The 16,684-nt window shown below is 49.8% G+C and overlaps 2 protein-coding genes across 5 annotated transcripts; both read right to left on the minus strand.

Moving 5' to 3' along the window:
- Positions 1-826: 826 nt before the first annotated feature.
- PLD6 (phospholipase D family member 6) lies at positions 827-2,932 on the minus strand. Its single transcript, XM_063414194.1, has 2 exons — positions 2,284-2,932; positions 827-2,084 (listed from the first exon to the last, which is right to left on the minus strand). The coding sequence occupies exons 1-2, from the start codon at positions 2,915-2,917 to the stop codon at positions 1,846-1,848; spliced, it is 873 nt and encodes a 290-aa protein (XP_063270264.1). The 5' UTR covers positions 2,918-2,932; the 3' UTR covers positions 827-1,845.
- Positions 2,933-4,178: 1,246 nt separating this feature from the next.
- FLCN (folliculin) lies at positions 4,179-15,791 on the minus strand. 4 transcript variants are annotated; one of them, XM_063414192.1, is made up of 12 exons: positions 15,619-15,791; positions 13,879-14,157; positions 12,548-12,694; positions 11,687-11,908; positions 10,953-11,113; positions 10,138-10,229; positions 9,218-9,408; positions 8,564-8,677; positions 8,080-8,203; positions 7,731-7,862; positions 6,319-6,424; positions 4,179-5,601 (listed from the first exon to the last, which is right to left on the minus strand). In XM_063414192.1, the coding sequence occupies exons 2-12, from the start codon at positions 14,125-14,127 to the stop codon at positions 5,400-5,402; spliced, it is 1,740 nt and encodes a 579-aa protein (XP_063270262.1). In that variant the 5' UTR covers positions 14,128-14,157; positions 15,619-15,791; the 3' UTR covers positions 4,179-5,399. The 4 variants fall into 4 exon arrangements, with proteins under 4 accessions (XP_063270262.1, XP_063270261.1, XP_063270260.1 ...); XM_063414191.1 differs by having other exon boundaries at positions 15,506-15,632; XM_063414190.1 differs by lacking the exon at positions 15,619-15,791 and adding an exon at positions 15,315-15,421.
- Positions 15,792-16,684: the final 893 nt, after the last annotated feature.

The raw sequence follows: 16,684 nt of genomic DNA on the forward strand, positions 1-16,684 counted from the left end.
GGGCACTGTGCTCTGCCAGGCGTGTCTGGAACAACCCAGGGGTTCTGTGAGCACTGAGGGTGAAGGAGGCACTGCCCAGAGTCGTTTCTGTGATGAGGTGACAGAGCAGCACCAGAGCAGGGCCAGCAGGACCCGGGCAGTGCTGCAGCCTCGGGGCTCTCACATCCATTTTTTTCCCCCTGCAAAGGGGAAGGGTGTGGAAGGCTCCTGTTTCTCCATGTGTGTGAGTTCCTGTCTCCTTCCCTTCTCCCTTCCACTCCCAGTTTATTCCAGTGCTTTTTTAAGAGCCACCATTCTTGATCAACTGCTTGCTGTAATAGAAATGTCACTTTTTCTCACTGTATTTATTCCTTACAACCCTTGTGTGACAAGCTAGGCTCCCCTGGATGTAGCTGATCATTTTTACTTTGTAAATATAATTACCTAACTTTACATTAACTATATGGTAATAAACTATTTTTGCACCACCCTTTGCATGCCGTGTGTGACAGGTTTATTTCTAAAAAGAAAGAAGAACAGGGCAGATGTCAGAGCACGAAAAGGAAGATGTTTGGTTTTATAGTTGCACTTCACAAAGGAAATGCAACAGGCAGCATTTTGACAGCAATAATACATTTTAAGTAGTTTAAATCTACTGCTACTGAATGTGATTTACTGGAGAATGATCCTCCCCAGGTGCTTCCATACAGGTAATCTAATTTTGTTTCCCCCGTGCAAACTTTCTCAGAATAGAACAAATCTAAAATCTGGGGATGTCCATAAATATCTTAATAAGGATCTACAGGAATTAGAATGCAAAAGTCAGATGAGGCTGTTGATATTTTTTGTGAAAATGGTTTATTTAACAGTGCAAATCACAGCACTACTGGTAACAAAACTGGTAACAGAATATCAAAACCTCTTTTCATCTTGAAAGATATTAAGGCACTTTCTATTCGGTATAAAACAATTCTTACATAGACACTATAAATAGAGTTTGAAATTCTTAGGTTTACATCATCTTTGTTCCACACAGAGTTGTGGGGACAGAGATGTCACCTCCCTCCCCTCGCTGTCCCCAGGCTGTGCTGCCAGGTGAGGGCACAGGCCAGGACCAACACCTGAAAGAACCCGGGCTTCCAGACCTCACCTGGAGTGGGTGACCCAACTCCAGCCGTGTCTGCTCTCCAGATAAACACTGATCCCCCAGAACCCTTTCTCTCATTTCCTCCCAGCCTTCCCTACACTTCCTTGCTGGAAGAGAAGCTGTCATTGCCATCTGTGCTCGTGCTTTTACACCAGAGCTCTGCTAAACTTTAACCAAAAGAAATGCACAATCAAAACTTTAAAATTATTGCTATTTCCCATGGATTTCCTTTTACCAACTTGCAACAATTAATGCCAACAAGAAATGTAACCAAGGCACTTAAAGCTATAGGAACTCTTAACTCTGCTGTCCCTCTTATCTCTCCTTTAATTACAGGTGTAGAGGAGCCCTTGGGCTACAATTCCATTTGGAATTGGCTACAATTCCATTCCATATCCCGAGTTGGAAAGCAAAAGTTCCTTTTGCCACTGAAACATGCTCAGCACTGTATGAACACACCTGGTCGAGCCTGCCCAAAGTCTTAATGCCTGTGAATGCAGCTCTGTCACCCTCACACCCAAACAGTTGTGTCGTTCCCTCCAGCACGGGAATGACCCACAGCAAGGGATCTGTGGCATTTTAGGGCAGAGAAAACTTCACTTCTCTGGAGACATTTACCAAAGTTACACCCACATGGACAAAACAATGATGTCTATACATAATAATAAAATCTGTGGGTGTTACCATGCTCCACCAGCCCTGTGAGGCAGCTCAATCATTTACTGCCTTTGGGAAAAAAAACTGTAATTGGCAGGATTGTACTCTTCCCAAATCCTTTCAAACTCATCCTGAAAAGCCTTCACATACTCGGCGTCCTCCACGACCAGCACATTCTCCCGGTTGCTCTGGATGGCCTGGGTGGTCCAGTTGAGGGAGCCTGTGATGAGCATCCTCCGGTCCACGATGGCGAACTTGTGGTGCATGTACCCGCTGTGCTGGTCGTGGCGCACCTGGATCCCTGCGGAGACACAGAAACTGCTCAGGGGCCAGCGATGGGCCACGGCCACCGCCGGAGCGGGGCTCTATCCCCGGAGCGGGGCTCTATCCCCGGAGCGGGGCTCTATCCCCGGAGCGGGGCTCTGTCCCCGGAGCGGGGCTCTGTCCCCGGAGCGGGGCTCTATCCCCGGAGCGGGGCTCCGTCCCCGGCCCGGGCTCACCCGCGTGGCGCAGGCGGCCGATCTGGGAGCCGTGCAGCCCCATGTACTGCGAGTCCGTGACCAGGCGGACGCGGACCCCGCGGCGGTGCAGGAGCTGCACGGCGCGGGCGAGCTGCGGGCAGGAGAAGGCGAAGAGGCAGAGGTCGAGCGAGCGGCGGGCGGAGAGGAGGCGGCGAACCAGGCGGCTCAGGGCGGTGTCGCCGCTGGGCAGCGGGCACGGGCAGGGCCGGGCGGGCGCCCCGGGCTCGGCCGCCTCGGCCAGCAGCGCCTCGATGCAGCAGGGCCGCGAGGGGAAGAACAGCACCTCCCGCACGGGCCGGGCCCGCCGCCAGGCCGCCAAAGCCAGCGCCACCGCGGTCACCGCCGCCGCCGCCAGCGCCGCGCCCCGCGCAGCCCCCGCCGCCCTCATGGCCCGGCCCGGCCCGCGCAGCCGCGGCGGAGGCGGGAGCGGCCTGCGGGGAGGAGCGGCCGCTGCTCGGGGCTGGGCCCGGCTCCCAAATCCCGGCACCGACCCTGCCCCGGGCTCCGAACGCTTCTCCGAACACCGACCCCTCCCCCGGTACCGGAACCGTGACAGCGAACCCTTCACCACACACCGAGCCCTTGCAGCGGATGCTGCAAACACGCAACACATCCTTGAATCACAGAATGGTTTGGGTGGGAAGGGATCTCTAAGATCATCCAGTTCCAATCCCCTGCCATGGCAGGGACACCTTCCACTGTCCCAGGTTCCTCCAAGCCCTGTCCAGCCTGGCCTTGGACACTTCCAGGGATCCAGGGGCAGCCACAGCTTCTCTGGGCACCCTGTGCCAGGGCCTGCCCACCCTCACAGGGAGGAATTCCTTCCCAATATCCCATCTAGCCCTGCCCTCTGGCAGTGGGAAGCCATTCCCCCTTGTCCTGTCACTCCAGGCTCTCACCCAGAGTCCCTCTCCAGCTCTCCTGGATCCCCTTTAGGTTTTGGAAGGGGCCCTAAGGTCTCCCTGGAGGCAGCTCTGCAGGTGGAGTCTCCTGAGGGCAGAACAGAGGGGGACAATCACCTGAGGGGACAGGGGTGGCAGAAGTGGCACCAGGTTTTGTCTGTAAGTGCAGCCAGCAGTGACCCAGCCCTGCGTCCATCCCCCGGCAGTGCAGCACTCACCGCTCCCACCTCGCTCCCAGGCACTGCTCAGCCAGGCAGAAATCACGCTGGAATAAAGGATTATCCTGCCTCCATCAGTTTGTCTCTAAGGCGTATCGTTTGGAGGGAAGGAGGGTGGTGAAAGACATCTGCAGACATCATTTTTTTGTTAATTAAGTTGTGCACATTCCAGCTCTCGCTGAGGGCGAAGGGAGCACCCAGGCCTCACCTGCGAGCTGCAGGAACCCGCCCAGGCACTCTTTTGGCAATCCCACGAGCAGACGTGTTCTGGCAGGCAAGCTCAGACTGACCTGGCAGCTCTCCCCTTCTTTCCTGTGGGCATTTTATAAGTGTTAAGTTGGTGGTTTCCTTGCCCTGCCTCTGAGTCTGCTTGTCCATGACAGCCTCGTTACAGTCAGGATGGAGAGGGATCGAACCCTCTGCTGTTTTGGAAGGAACTAGGTTAGGTTTTGATGTTGGATTGCTTGGGAGAGCTGTTTTTTTAAAGACAAAACCAGTTCAGCAATCAAGAAGGTCTCCATGCTGAATGACGTCTCACCTGCTCTGTTATACAGCTCTGGACTGCATCAGAATAGTTTTAAAATAAAGATTACTAGGTCAGTCAACAAGAAATTAATACAAAGACAAGAGGAAAAGGCCTGTATTAAATTCTCTACATTAGATCTAGGCTAAGAATGCAGGAATTTTGTGGATCAGTTGCTGCTTTCCCCCACCACAACACACACACTGAAAATAAACACAAAACCAGGCTTAGTTCATTTTACAAAAATAGCTCTTATGAGATTTAATGCCTGTCTCCATTTTACAGATGTTCCAGACAAAAATCAACCTCCATATTTTATATATAAGAACAGAACTTGTGACAAGCTGGAACATCCTCTCTGAGCTTGAGTGAGTGTAGAAGGTCACCTGGGTAAAACCTGCCTTTAGCTTGTTCAAAATATCTGTGGTAACGTCAAGTGTTCCCAATAATGATCCAGAAAAACAACAACAACAAAAAAAGACATAAACCCCAGACTTCACAACAGAAACAGTGATTCCTTACAGTACAGATAAGGAATATCTGGTTAGGTAATTAAAAAATGCACCAATGTTTTCATGAACTATTAAGCAAAAATGGCTACTATTGAGTTATATAAGGGAGCACCTACAGGTTGAATCTCTTCTGCTTAACTTAATTAGGAAGCTAGAAAAGACAGAAGAGAACCTTATCCTGGCGAGGTTATCTTCATTACCTGGAAGTTCTGTGACCACAGGCAAAACAAGGCGAGTATTTTCCCCTCTGAGAGGCAAGCAGGCTGCATTTTGAGATTTCTTATTTTACAATTTGGCCTCCCAGACAAGATTTCCAAAGCAAATGCTAAAACCGTCTCAAGTTAAGATATAAATAAATAAAGAGGAGTGACAGGACTCCCATGGGATATCCTGACTTATGCTACAGCAGAAAATAGTCTCTTAAATCTGAGCACGAAGTGGTTTGAAATAATTTACATGTGATCCATACCCTGTGACGTGCCTCTTATTTTTGGTTCTTGTTCTCTCAGGCATTTAGGAGATTTATGTGGGATTTCAGTGAGATTAACCATATGCACTCCCAGGAGTTCTAGATGTTGTCACAGGCCTGCCAATGAACATAAAGGTGAGGCCTGCTGCCCACCATGATGCTTAATGAGGACAGGACAGGATTTTAATTAATTTAGCTGATTCTTTGAGCATTGCTGTGTTTTAGTCTTGAGTGTGCACGTCTAGATTGAGAGCTGAGTTCCAGGAGAGACAGCAGCACTGTGGATTAGCACTTATTAGTCCAGTCTCACAGCAAGTAGAAAAGACTCAAGTCACTCTTCAAGTTGGTTTGAGGACCAGGAGAATAGTGATGAAGCCTCACTATCCACCTAAAGCACACGCTGCAGGCTCAGCAGAGGTAACCAGGGCTCCCTGCCCTTCCCTGAAGGCAGCAGGGGAGGGTGGGCACCCCTCAATTCCGGGACTCTGAGGATGTCGGGCTGCGAACTGTGGACATCAGGTGGGACTTGTAGGTCTTGCTCAGGCCGGTCATCCAGAACTTGAGGAGTTTGACATTGTCCTCTTCTGCAGCTCCCAGGATGCTGAGCAGCTTTTGGGTATCCTCCTTGGGTCTGCTGTCCACTTTAGTGAATTTAAAGAGGACTTTCACTTTACTGCAGGAACAAGAGATTCCTGTCATTATCAAACGGACTGACATGCCATCAAACAGGGAATAAGGAGGAACTGGAGCTTCTCTTGGCACCTACAGTAACTAAGTGTTAATAAAAGCTTCAACCAGTGTTTTATTGAAATTATTCTCGTTTGAATGATGAGTTAGGGAGATAACTCATTTTCAGTAATTACGGGCATATTTCTAGTTTGGTTTTTTCATTCTAGCGGAAAGTAGAACAATTAATTGTGACAACTTGGGAGACACATCCAGTGCCCATCTGCCTTCAGGTAAATTCATGATGTTCCATGAATTATTCCACATGACTGACTGCTCTTCCTTCACAGCTACCTGCACCTCTGAAATGCAGTGCCTGGAGGCAGCACCCGGTGTTTGGGTGTTACCTGTGCTGGGGTACAGCCACACTGACAGGCAGAGAGGGATTTGCATATTTAATCCTCCTAACCAAGGACAGGCAGACAGGTGTTGTCATGCAGGTAACCTACAGATGTGTGAACTGAAGCATAAAGGTTAAGAACTGCTGAAAGCCAGAAAGAGAGTTAGGGCTAGAGTGGAAAATTCTTAACTCCTGATTTAATTTGTTCCTGTAAATCCACCTACTGCTGAACTGCAGTTAAGTCATCTAAAGTGTGTCTTGAACTCTGCTGTTACTGCTCCAGGAGCAAAGCTGCTCCTCTGGAAGCAAGGCAGCTGTACTTACTTCATCCACTCCTCCTTCAGGCAGACAAGGCACTGATCCACAACATCCACAGAGAGGTTCTGGTTGGTCAGGGCAGCTTCGATCTTGTTCAAGATTGTTGGGCCAACTGCAGGAGCAGAAAAAGGAGGAAAGGGTGAGGAAGAGGGCACACAGCCTAAAGGTTACTGCTTACACCTTTACTGCTAATAATTAAATTAATTACTTTACTACTAAATAATTAAATACATCCCCCAGTGGCCTGTTGGGATTTAATTTCCATGGAAGAGGAGATAAATATCATCCAATTAGAAAAACATCTGATCCAAGAAGCAACATGGAACTTAGTGAAGGACCCTGGGACATCCAAACAGGTTCAGGGGCCTTTGTTTTTTCTTCAGACCCACTTTTAAATTCCTGCTTAGCTTTTGTGCCTTATCTGAAGATCATTAAAAACACAAGGTTACGAAAAAACCTTCATGCTTCTTTGTACAATATACAAACACACATATAAAAATATAAACCCTCAACTTATACTTGATTTAAAGTTCCTCTTGTTAAGGGCAGTTCCAGGGTACTTAGTGAAAAATTAGACTAGCAACCAACCCAAGGCATTCCTGGACCACTTTTTAGAAGTCCCTAGGAGATTTTTTCCCAGCAGTCCACGGCCTAGTAAAGTTTGATGCTGTGGTGGAGAAAAGACCTTCCAGTGACTATTTTTGTCCAGATGTTTCTGGACATGCATCTGACTGGATGGAAAATAAACTGGTGTATTTATATATTTATACACGTGGGATCAACAACAGGAAGAGCACTATGGAGAGAGCAAGTCTCTGCTTTGTATCTCTGTCTTCAGGGACAGAGAGGAAGGATAAGCCATCTGCCATGTGTTTTGAGACACTCAGTGAGGCCAAATCATCTAAATTAAGACTTCCCAGAAAAGACAAGACTGATGGACCTGACTCTAATCACCTCTAGGTGCAAGTGCTCAACTGCTGGAAGAAAGAAGGTAAAATTCATTTAAAAAGTCTGGGTATTTCTCTATCAGTCACATTTGGCTACCAAGTGGAACATGGAAAATTAGTGATGTCCTGAGCCTTAGAAGTTAGTCTTACTCAAAATAAACACACAAGTATTTCAGGATTGGAAGTGTTCAGTGGGTTACAGAATTTCCCTACAATTTTTCTTATACCTGTGTTCCAGAATCCATTCCTCATTTATGGAAATTAATAGGCAAAATGCTGATCTGGTGGAGCTAATCTTTTATAATGGAACAATCTGTGGTGAACCTCACCTCAAACAGCTAAACCCCAGCTGAATATTGACCTGGCTCCTACTCAAACCTCCTGAAGGGCCAGTACATGAAAACCAGTTAAAGATCAAGATGCTCTTTTAATCTCAGGGACAGAGGTTCCTTCTGTTTCCAAACCACCCACCTCGATCTGCTGCCACGGGGCTCCCACTGGTGACAAGGAACTCGTACTTGTTGAGGGACTGCTCATCATCAAACAGTGTTGGGTAGAGGCTGGAGCGGGTGGCAGCGCGCACTTCCACCAGGACTGCAAACTCTGGAGCAACAAGAGCCCAAAAGAGCATGAGCTGTGCTAGCCCAGATTCCAAAACACAGCTACAGACCCTGCTATGGTCAGTGCCTAGAGAAGGTGTCACATCTTGCAGTCACCGACCAGGCAAAGACGGGGAAAACAAAATGAAGTGGGAAAAAAAAAAAATCTGTCCTTTAACATGACATGACAGGGAGGAGAGAGGGTTGTGGCAGGTTCTTACCAGAGGCCAGGATGTGGGGTGGGATCTGGACGTGTGGGCTGAGGCCCAGGAAGTTGCAGCGATAGGCCTCCTCGTACTGCTCACTGTAGGGGATGATGCGCACGCACCCCACGGGCAGCATCGTCTGCAGGGCAAGGAAAGCAGCCAGGACAAACCCTGGAATTAAACAGCTAAATACAACTCCCTCCCCGACTGCCAGGGCTAACCAAGACCTGGAGCACTGCTGCTCCTGATTTGGGGGATCAAAGTAACCCACTCAGCCTGAGAGCCCCCACAGTCGTGCTGAGGACAAGCAAGATATCAAAAGGTTGAGGGGATTTTGTTTTGTGGGGTTTTTTTTGGTTGCTGTTTTTTCAAACGCACATAATTTAGAACACACTTTTTATGAGATTACATGTCAGGGGCAGATCATTATAAGGGCTGGAGTAGCAGAGAAAATACAATTAAAAATATGCAGCCAAGAAAGAAAGGAAAAGGTTTGTACCCGTAGGACATCAAAGGCAGACTGGACAAGATCCATATCCCGAGCCTTCCAGATGACCTGGTTCCCCATCAGAACATGCCAAGCCAGCATTCGGAATGCTGATGCCCCAAGAACCTGGAAAAAAACAAACCCAAACCATTGTGCATTGGTTATGAAAAGGAGTGAAATGTCTAGTTTGCCCTGTTAAAAACATGAGTGACAGGCAGGAAAATGGCTAGACCTGAACAGCAGGAATGGATGTGGGAATTTAACAGATGAACCTTGGACAGGTCACTGGGAGCACAGGAGAAAAGCAAGATCTGTTCAGAACAGTTTATTCTATTTGTAAATAATTTTTCCCTCTGAAACACATTTTTTTAAGCAAATATTACTTGGCTTTGAAGATGCTGCACAGTCTCTGTATTAAATTACTGTCACTGCTCTTGGGAAGAAGAGAAGTGCAGAATTTGAGAGAAATCATCTGACCCCACATGACTGATGATCACCAGGGGCCCATGTGAGGAGGGGAGCAATTCACATCATGTTCCTGGGCAGGCACTGTGCTGAACACAGCACCAGGGAATGTGCAGATTGCAGGAAATAAATGGATCTTTAAAAAAAAAAAAAAAGCATTACCAGGAGAAAAGAGGTTATGGACTCTGCAGCTTTTCTTACCTGTCTCATGTGCCTGAGAGAGCGGAACACAGACAACCTTCTGTGAGCCACGTTCCAGCTGTTGCAGTCTGGCATCAGAGACGGCTCAGGGGAGCTCTTGGACAGCTCCTGCCCTTCCACAACATCTGGCTGGGAAGAAGGCTTCTCTTCTTCCTCAGAACCATCCCAGCCTTCTGACTCTTCTTTCAGATCTAGCCAAAAAAAAAAAAGAAAAAAAGGTGGATTGGTCATAAAAACTGCTGCTCTAGGAATGGAAACTGCAAAGTGCTCATGTGCTGCAGCCATGTGATTTTGGGTGTATGTGGGAAGAGAGAGCTCCGAACACAGTAATGAAAGTACTGGCAGCAGCAGAGACACACCTAAGTGTTAATTCAGATAAAAAATAACTACTGAAGGGTGAAGAAGGAATTTTCATCTTCATCTTTCAGAACAGAAAGTCACTTTTTTTTGATCAGCTACGTTCTCTATTCTTTTTTTAAAGGTTACAGACAAAGCTTTGTAGATTGTAGTCTACATGGTTAATAAAATAACTCAGGAAAAAAGAAACCAACTATGATCCTTTACTTTTAGAAAGTTTGTAGAAAAAGAAGCAAGAAATCCATATGTTGTGACTGCAAATCTTCTGGCTGTAGAGATTCACTGGGAGGGCCAGCCCAGCCACAGAGAACAATAATCTTGATGATGCAACACTGCTGCTCAAGTGACAAACACCACGTGCAGGGAGCCTTTGGGGTGCCTGGATCTCCCATTCCTGTCAGAGCCATCTCCAGATGGAAATTGCATCAGCTGCTGCAGAGACTACCAGGAAGGCAAAGCTGATGAGCAATGGCTGTGCTTGAGATGCTGATCAAAGGACTCGGTGTTTCCTCATCTAAAGCATCCTCAGAGGGTCTTTGCAGCTCTGGAAACCTCTGTCTCACCTGCAAGTTTTTCCATCTGAACGAGGGTGTCTTCTGTGGGTGCTCCCTCCAGAAGCTTCTCTGTAAGCCGGCTACCACAAGCCTTCAGAAGCCTGGAGACATTGAAAGGAAGAGAAGCAGAGTCATGCAGCTTGCCAGGTGTAAAAATCCAGTAGGAAACTTGATGTCATGACATCAAAAAAAACCTCCAACCACTCACCACTTTGTGCTACCCTCCAGCACATCCCTGTGCTTTCCTCAGTGGGGGACTATCAGCCCATCTTACAACCCCTGACATGCAAAGTCACCCAGATCCCAGCATTTTGCAATTTCTTTGTGCAGGATGCTTATCCCCCATCCAAATCACATGCCAGTGTTGCAACCCTCCCTGTGGCATCTTTCCAGGGAAGTTTAATGAGCCAGTGAGGCTCTGCAGAACTGGACTCTCTCAGGGCCCAATGGCTGCACCTCCCACGCTGCTGCTCCAGCACAGGGGCACTCCCAGGTGAACTACCACAGTCTGTCAAGTGTGAATCCGAGGTGCAACACACCAGGGGTAGGAGCATCTTTTATTCCTTTCTTCCACACTTCAAAACCTTCCCATCTGCATAGCCACAGCTTCTATCAGCTGCCACGTTAGTTTTACTTCACAGCAAAAAGACTTGTTGTTCTAGAGACAATCAGTGTTGGCTCCTTCCAATTCAGACTCCACTCAGCAAAGTCTAAGTATTACCTCCAAAAAAAAAAAGTACCCAAAAGCTCAAATCACATTCCCACTCTTTCAGGATATGGCAGCACCCTCCTGAGGAAGGAGCTGCGAGGAGCAGTGGCATTACCAAGCAAAGGAGGTGTGCAGGCAGGCCCAGAGGTTCTCGTCGTTGGTGAGGGAGGTGAGGGAGCGCGCGGCGTTCCCGTTGCGCTGGTGCAGGAAGGGGGTGAAGGCCGTGTTCATGCGCTGGGCGCGCTGCGGGCACCCAAACTGCTCTGCCTCAAACACCTGCACACACAGCAAGGGCAGGGTCACACACTGCAACAGATCCCGTGCTTGCACCAGGCAAAAAACACAACAAAAATACCACGTGAAAAGGGTGTGTCACACACACTCATCCCTCAGGGGAAAACAGAGAGAAGGGACATATTATTCTCAGATGGACTGAAACTATCACTTGTGCTCCAAAATCATTGTCCTTCCCAGATTTACTTACTTGCATTTGTAACAAAGCTGTTGTCTACGAGGCCTGTGAAAAGCATGAGGTGTTTCAAATGACAGAAACACCCTGTTCCTTCCCTCCTACATCCCCAGACACAGAATCCTGGAATGGTTTGGGCTGGAAAAATCAATTTGTTCCAACTCCCCTGCCACCTTCCATGAGACCAGGATGCTCCAAGCCCTGTCCAACCTGGCTGTGAACACTTCCAGGGATAGGGATACACACCATCCTCCTGGGCCTTGTGTCAATCCTAATGACCACCCTGGCATGAGCTGGATCAGCTTTTTGACTCAGCTTCAATCAGAAATCATGACTGAGACACTGACATTGAGTCACAGGGACTCTGTGCACAGACCCACCTTCAGTGCTTTGCCCTGGAGCTCATCAATGATGCCTCTGATTTTTCCCAGCAAGAAAGGCCAGGAGTTGATGAGGTAAATCCGGTCCATCATGATGGTGATGATGCTGTACCAGCGCTGGAAACCTCGGGCCAGGCTGTCTTTGATAAAGAAGGTGTGGCTGAACACAAAACCATGCTGTTCATCTCCAAAAAATATAGGGCCTTCACGTCCTGGGCAGACCTGAAGGGAAGGAAACACACACAAAAGTCATTAAACATATCAGAGTAACCAACGAAATAGCTTCCTGTGCTTTAACACCCACTTGGTGAATAAATGAAGCCTTTTTATGCCACTATCCCAAAAGTGTGGTCAAACAGCCCTCCAGAGGCACCCTACAAACACTCCAAATCCTTCAATTTAACTGTATTTTAAGAATTCAGCTCCATTCAACTACAATACTGAGAATTTAGAAGGAATTTTGCTGATCTTGACACACAAAGGCTCATTAATCTGTAAGGTTTTTCCTTTATGTCTGTTAGAGGATGAATGGTCTACAAAGGGCACTCAACGCCACATTCAGAGGTTTTTACAAAAAACAGGTTATCTTACAATGACAAATAATAAGCACAAGGAACAAAACCAAGAAGGGAATATTTTTAGCCTCCCAAGGTGAGAGGAAGGAACCCCTGAGGTCATCAAAGATCAAGCTTAAAAAACACCCCCACTCCTGGAATAAACAGACTTCTGTGCCTGTCTTTCCACCTGCTCCTCTCCATGCTTCAGTGTGCAGGGAGCAGCCAGGATCAGCAATGGGATATCTTGGATTTGAAGTGATACAGGAGCCATAAGCAGCGTTTCCCTGTCCCCCAGGGCAGGTACCTCACAGCTGAGGCTGCGCACGCAGGCCTGGCGCACGATGCTGAACAGCTGGGGGTGGTTTGGGTGCTGGTGGCTGACGTACTTGATGGAGGTCTCCTTGTCGTGGCTGACGTACCCCGGGTGTCCTCCTGCAAGAGAGCGGCAGCCCTGAAGGCAGAAAAGCAAATCCAGCCATAAATGAGCGTGCAGTTGTCTCAGGTTTCCAAAGAGCTCTGACTGTTCACTGCAAAGCATCATAAAATGTTATTTACACACACAGACAGGAACACAGAACTCAGAAGGCAAGGAAGATGAGTCAGGGTCAGGATCTGAACTCAGCTCCTCACACAAAACTCTGACATACTTCCTCTGCTCTTGTGCTCATTTTCCACTATTTAATTTCACTGTAAACTTGGTGCTGGCTCTACAGCTGGTAAAGTTCAGTTACAGCAGCTGTGAAACCAACTGGCCAAACAAAACTGGCCACAACTGAAGGGAAAGTAAATAATAAATATGTCAGAGGAAGTACTGATAGAAGACAAGTACGAGGATCATAGAATCATGGAATGGTTTGGGTTGGAAGGGACCTTAAAGATCACCTCATTCCATGCCCTGCTATGGGCAGGGCCACCTTCCACTATTCCAGGTTTCTCCAAGCCCTGTCCAACCTGGCCTTGGACACTCCCTGGGATCCAGAGGCAACCACAGCTTCTCTGGGCACCCTGTGCCAGGGTCTCACCACCCTGACAGGGAACAATTTCTTTAGAATATCTAACCTGAATTTCCCTTCTTTCAGTTTCAACACACTACTCCTTGTCCTGACTCTGGATTCCCTGAAGGCCCCTGCAGACACTGGAAGGTTGCTGCAAGGTCTCCACACAAACTTCTGTTCTCCAGGCTGAACAGCCCTGAAGAACTGAGAATATACATTTTTTCCTATTGTTTTAATTGTTTTTGCACGTTTTTCTGTTTCCTAACCTGCTCTTAAAATTACTATTAATAAATGATCTGACCTAATCTAACAAAGTAAACACTCTTTGAGGATGAGGAAAGCATTTCTTAGCCACAAGAGAATCATAGATCACAGAGCTTAAAGAGACCTCAAGGTCCTGTCAAGGTGTATCTACTCAACAACAGCTCCTTTATCCCTTTGTCATGGATCATTAGGATTAGAGTTAGGGCTAGCTTCCAGTTTATGAGGACTTGGAGATCTTCTGGCACTGACACATATAAAACAAGTGCTTTTCACGTTTCTATCTGCCTCTAAACAATTCAATTTGCATCAGAGAACCCCAGAGCCCTTTAGCCCAAGCCAAAGACACCGATGCCCACACACAGATGTTCCCACTTGCCTCACACATGTCTGATTTCTTTGGCCCTGGGCTGCTGGAGTCGGCACTGGCGCCTTCGGCCGGGCTGTGCGAGCGGATCCGGCTGCTCATCTGAATCCCCCCTTCCTCCTCCTCCGCCTGCTCGCTCTGCCCGGAGATGTCCCCGCTGCCGGCGCCCTGCGGGAGCGGCGAGTGCAGCACCTCGGTGCAGAACAGGGTGCGAGGGCCATGGAGCTCACAGAAATGGCACAGGGCAACGATGGCGTTCATAGTGAGGGCTCAGCACACCCGCCAGGCCTCCTGCAGCCAGGGACAGAGCACAGTCAGCACACGGGATATCACAGCATCCCTCAGGCCCCACCAGTGCCAGTCCTGCCCTGTAGCCAGGGACAGAGCACAGTCAGCACACGGGATATCACAGCATCTCTCAGGCCCCACCAGTGCCAGTCCTGCTCCACATCCCACTGCAAGCAGCCGGCCTTGAGCTCAGCCTGAGACCTCCAAGACCATCGAGTCCAACCTGTAAGCAATCCCCACCTTGTCACCCAGACCAGAGCACTGAGTGCCATGTCCAGCTTTTCCTTAAATACCTCCAGGGATTTTCCTTAAACACCTCCAGGGATGGTGACTCCAACATCTCTCTTGGCATCCCACTGATCCAGGACCAACCTTCTGTTTGCTGATGGCAGGATGGCCTTAAGCCACCCCACCTGCCATGCCCAGAGCCTGGACGCTGAGCCAGGACACCTCAGGCTCCACGGGGGCTGGACAAACCCCTCATGCCCAGACACCTCCAGTCTCACAGGGACAGGTTCAGGGAATCCCAGGTCCCTTTTGAGTTGAGGGGACCTTGAAAATCATCCCGTACAACCTCCTGCCATGCACAGAGACATGTTCCACCACACCAGGTTGCTCCAAGCCCCATCCAACCTGGGCTGCTCACTACCAGGGATGGGGCAGCCACAGCTTCTCTGGGCAACCTGTGCCAGGGCCTGAGCACCCTCACAGGGCAAATTTCTTCGCAGTCTAACCTTGCTGTCAGTTTGAAGCCATTCTCCCTTCTCCTGTCACTCCAGACCCCTGTAAATAGTCTTGTCCCATCTTCCCTGTAAGTTCCATTTAGGTACTGGAAGGCCACAATTAGGTCACACCAAAGCCTCCTCCTTTTTAGGCTGAACAATGCCAATTCTTCCAGCCTTTCCTCAAAGGACAGGAGCTCCTCCTCTCTGATCAACTTGGTGGCCTCCTCTGGATCAAGGCTGAGGTCGCGCAGATCAGACCCCAATGCCCGGAGCCTCAGGCCGGAACGGGCAGGCCCTGCTGAGCGCCCACGGTCCCGAACGCCTCAGGCCCTGCCAGACCCGGGCCGGCCTGTGCCGCCGGGCGCAGTGTCCGGTTCCCCGTGCCCGGTCACCCCGGCCCAGCCCCGGTTCCCCGTGCCCGAAGCCCCCGCTCACCGCGGCTGCCCCGGCCCGTCCCGTGTCCGCGGGCGCCTGACACCGACTGACCCACGGCCCGTACCACCCCCACCGCCAGCTGGGGGGGAGCAGGGGTGGACCGCTCCTCACCCGCGCGCCCGCCGCCGCCGCGGAGAAGAGAGAAGATGGAAAACGAGTAGAAGAGATAGAAATGAGAAGCCCTTTCGTACCGCGGGACTGAGCTGGCCGTCCCGCCGGTCTCCCGGGGAGCAGCCACCCCCCGGCTGCCGCAGTGGCTCGGCCCAGGGCCGCCCTGTCCATAGGGGCCGGGCGGAGTCATTACCTCAAAGAAGGGGGGACATGAGGAGGTCTGGAAGGCGCCTCCCGCCCTCCCGCGCTACACCATCTCCGCTGTCACAGCGCAGAGCTGAATACTGGTGCTCGATCACCGGGAACACGAGAAGGGACGAGCGGCAGCCAGCGACCCGCGGGTGCCACACCGGGAGCGGGCCGCGCTCCCCCCGCGGGGTGGTACGGGCCACGCGGTGGTGCACGTGACCCGCGGGCGCTGGGCGGGGACCCGGGGTGGCCGCGGGCGGAGCCCCCGGAGGAGCCGGGACCGGACCGCGACTGGGACCGGGACCGGGACCGGGACCGGGACCGGGACCGGGACCGGACCGGAGTGTGCCGCGTTACCGAGCTTCGCCATCCGCTGCCGCGGAGCCCCTTCCCGGTGCTTTCCCTCGCCTCAGGGCGGTGCCGTGTTCTCCGCAGGCTCGGCGCGACTTCTCCATTGGAGACTCAGCGCCCACCGTCTGTCCTAATTCCTTAAAGTGCCTAGAATGTAAGAATGTGGCAGGAGAAGCTTTCGAAGTATTGTCGTTTCCCGATTTATAAAGCAGCTCTGTTAAGGTGTTTACACAGGTACAGCCCGGGAAGGGAAGGGGAGCAAACAACCAAATTAAACTTTTCAGGCTCTTCATTTCTATCCAACTACTCCTATTTCTTCTTAGGGTATTAAGTTTAAGTATTAAAGGATTATTTACCTCTAGGAATCTATGACGGAAAGCTAAACCAAATTCCATTTGAATGATTAGGCTTCAAAATAATAAAGTACCCGATTCCTCCCTGCCTCTTGGAGTTGCCCCTTTCTGACTTTTAAATACCTGAATCTGAAAAGCAGTAAGTTTTCAAGAAGACAAATCATAACAGCATAGATTATTCAGCTGAGTAAAACTTGTACTTTAATCCCCAGAAAGAGCAGCTATTGATGAAACCACTACAAGACACACCTCTGGATCCAAGCAGCCACGTGTGGACTAATAATTATGTCTCTGATTAAAACAATAGCCAGATGGTCAGCAGGATGGATTATTACAGAAACACAGGGCTCAGACACGAATCCCAGA

This window comes from Prinia subflava, chromosome 17 (genome assembly GCF_021018805.1).
Source record: "Prinia subflava isolate CZ2003 ecotype Zambia chromosome 17, Cam_Psub_1.2, whole genome shotgun sequence".
In the NCBI taxonomy this organism is placed as follows: domain Eukaryota; kingdom Metazoa; phylum Chordata; class Aves; order Passeriformes; family Cisticolidae; genus Prinia; species Prinia subflava.

What these genes read in the sequence shown, in the direction of transcription:
- FLCN (XM_063414192.1), bottom strand. Translation starts at nt 14,127, where the DNA reads ATGAACGCCATCGTTGCCCTGTGCCATTTCTGTGAGCTCCATGGCCCT. An exon ending in TGCGCAGCCTCAGCTGTGAG is followed by an intron (nt 11,909 to 12,547) that starts GTACCTGCCCTG and finishes CCTTCCCTTCAG; the next exon opens with GTCTGCCCAGGACGTGAAGG. An exon ending in TCCAGGGCAAAGCACTGAAG is followed by an intron (nt 11,114 to 11,686) that starts GTGGGTCTGTGC and finishes CTGTGTGTGCAG; the next exon opens with GTGTTTGAGGCAGAGCAGTT.
- PLD6 (XM_063414194.1), bottom strand. Translation starts at nt 2,917, where the DNA reads ATGTGTTGCGTGTTTGCAGCATCCGCTGCAAGGGCTCGGTGTGTGGTG. An exon ending in CGGCCGCCTGCGCCACGCGG is followed by an intron (nt 2,085 to 2,283) that starts GTGAGCCCGGGC and finishes GTGTCTCCGCAG; the next exon opens with GGATCCAGGTGCGCCACGAC.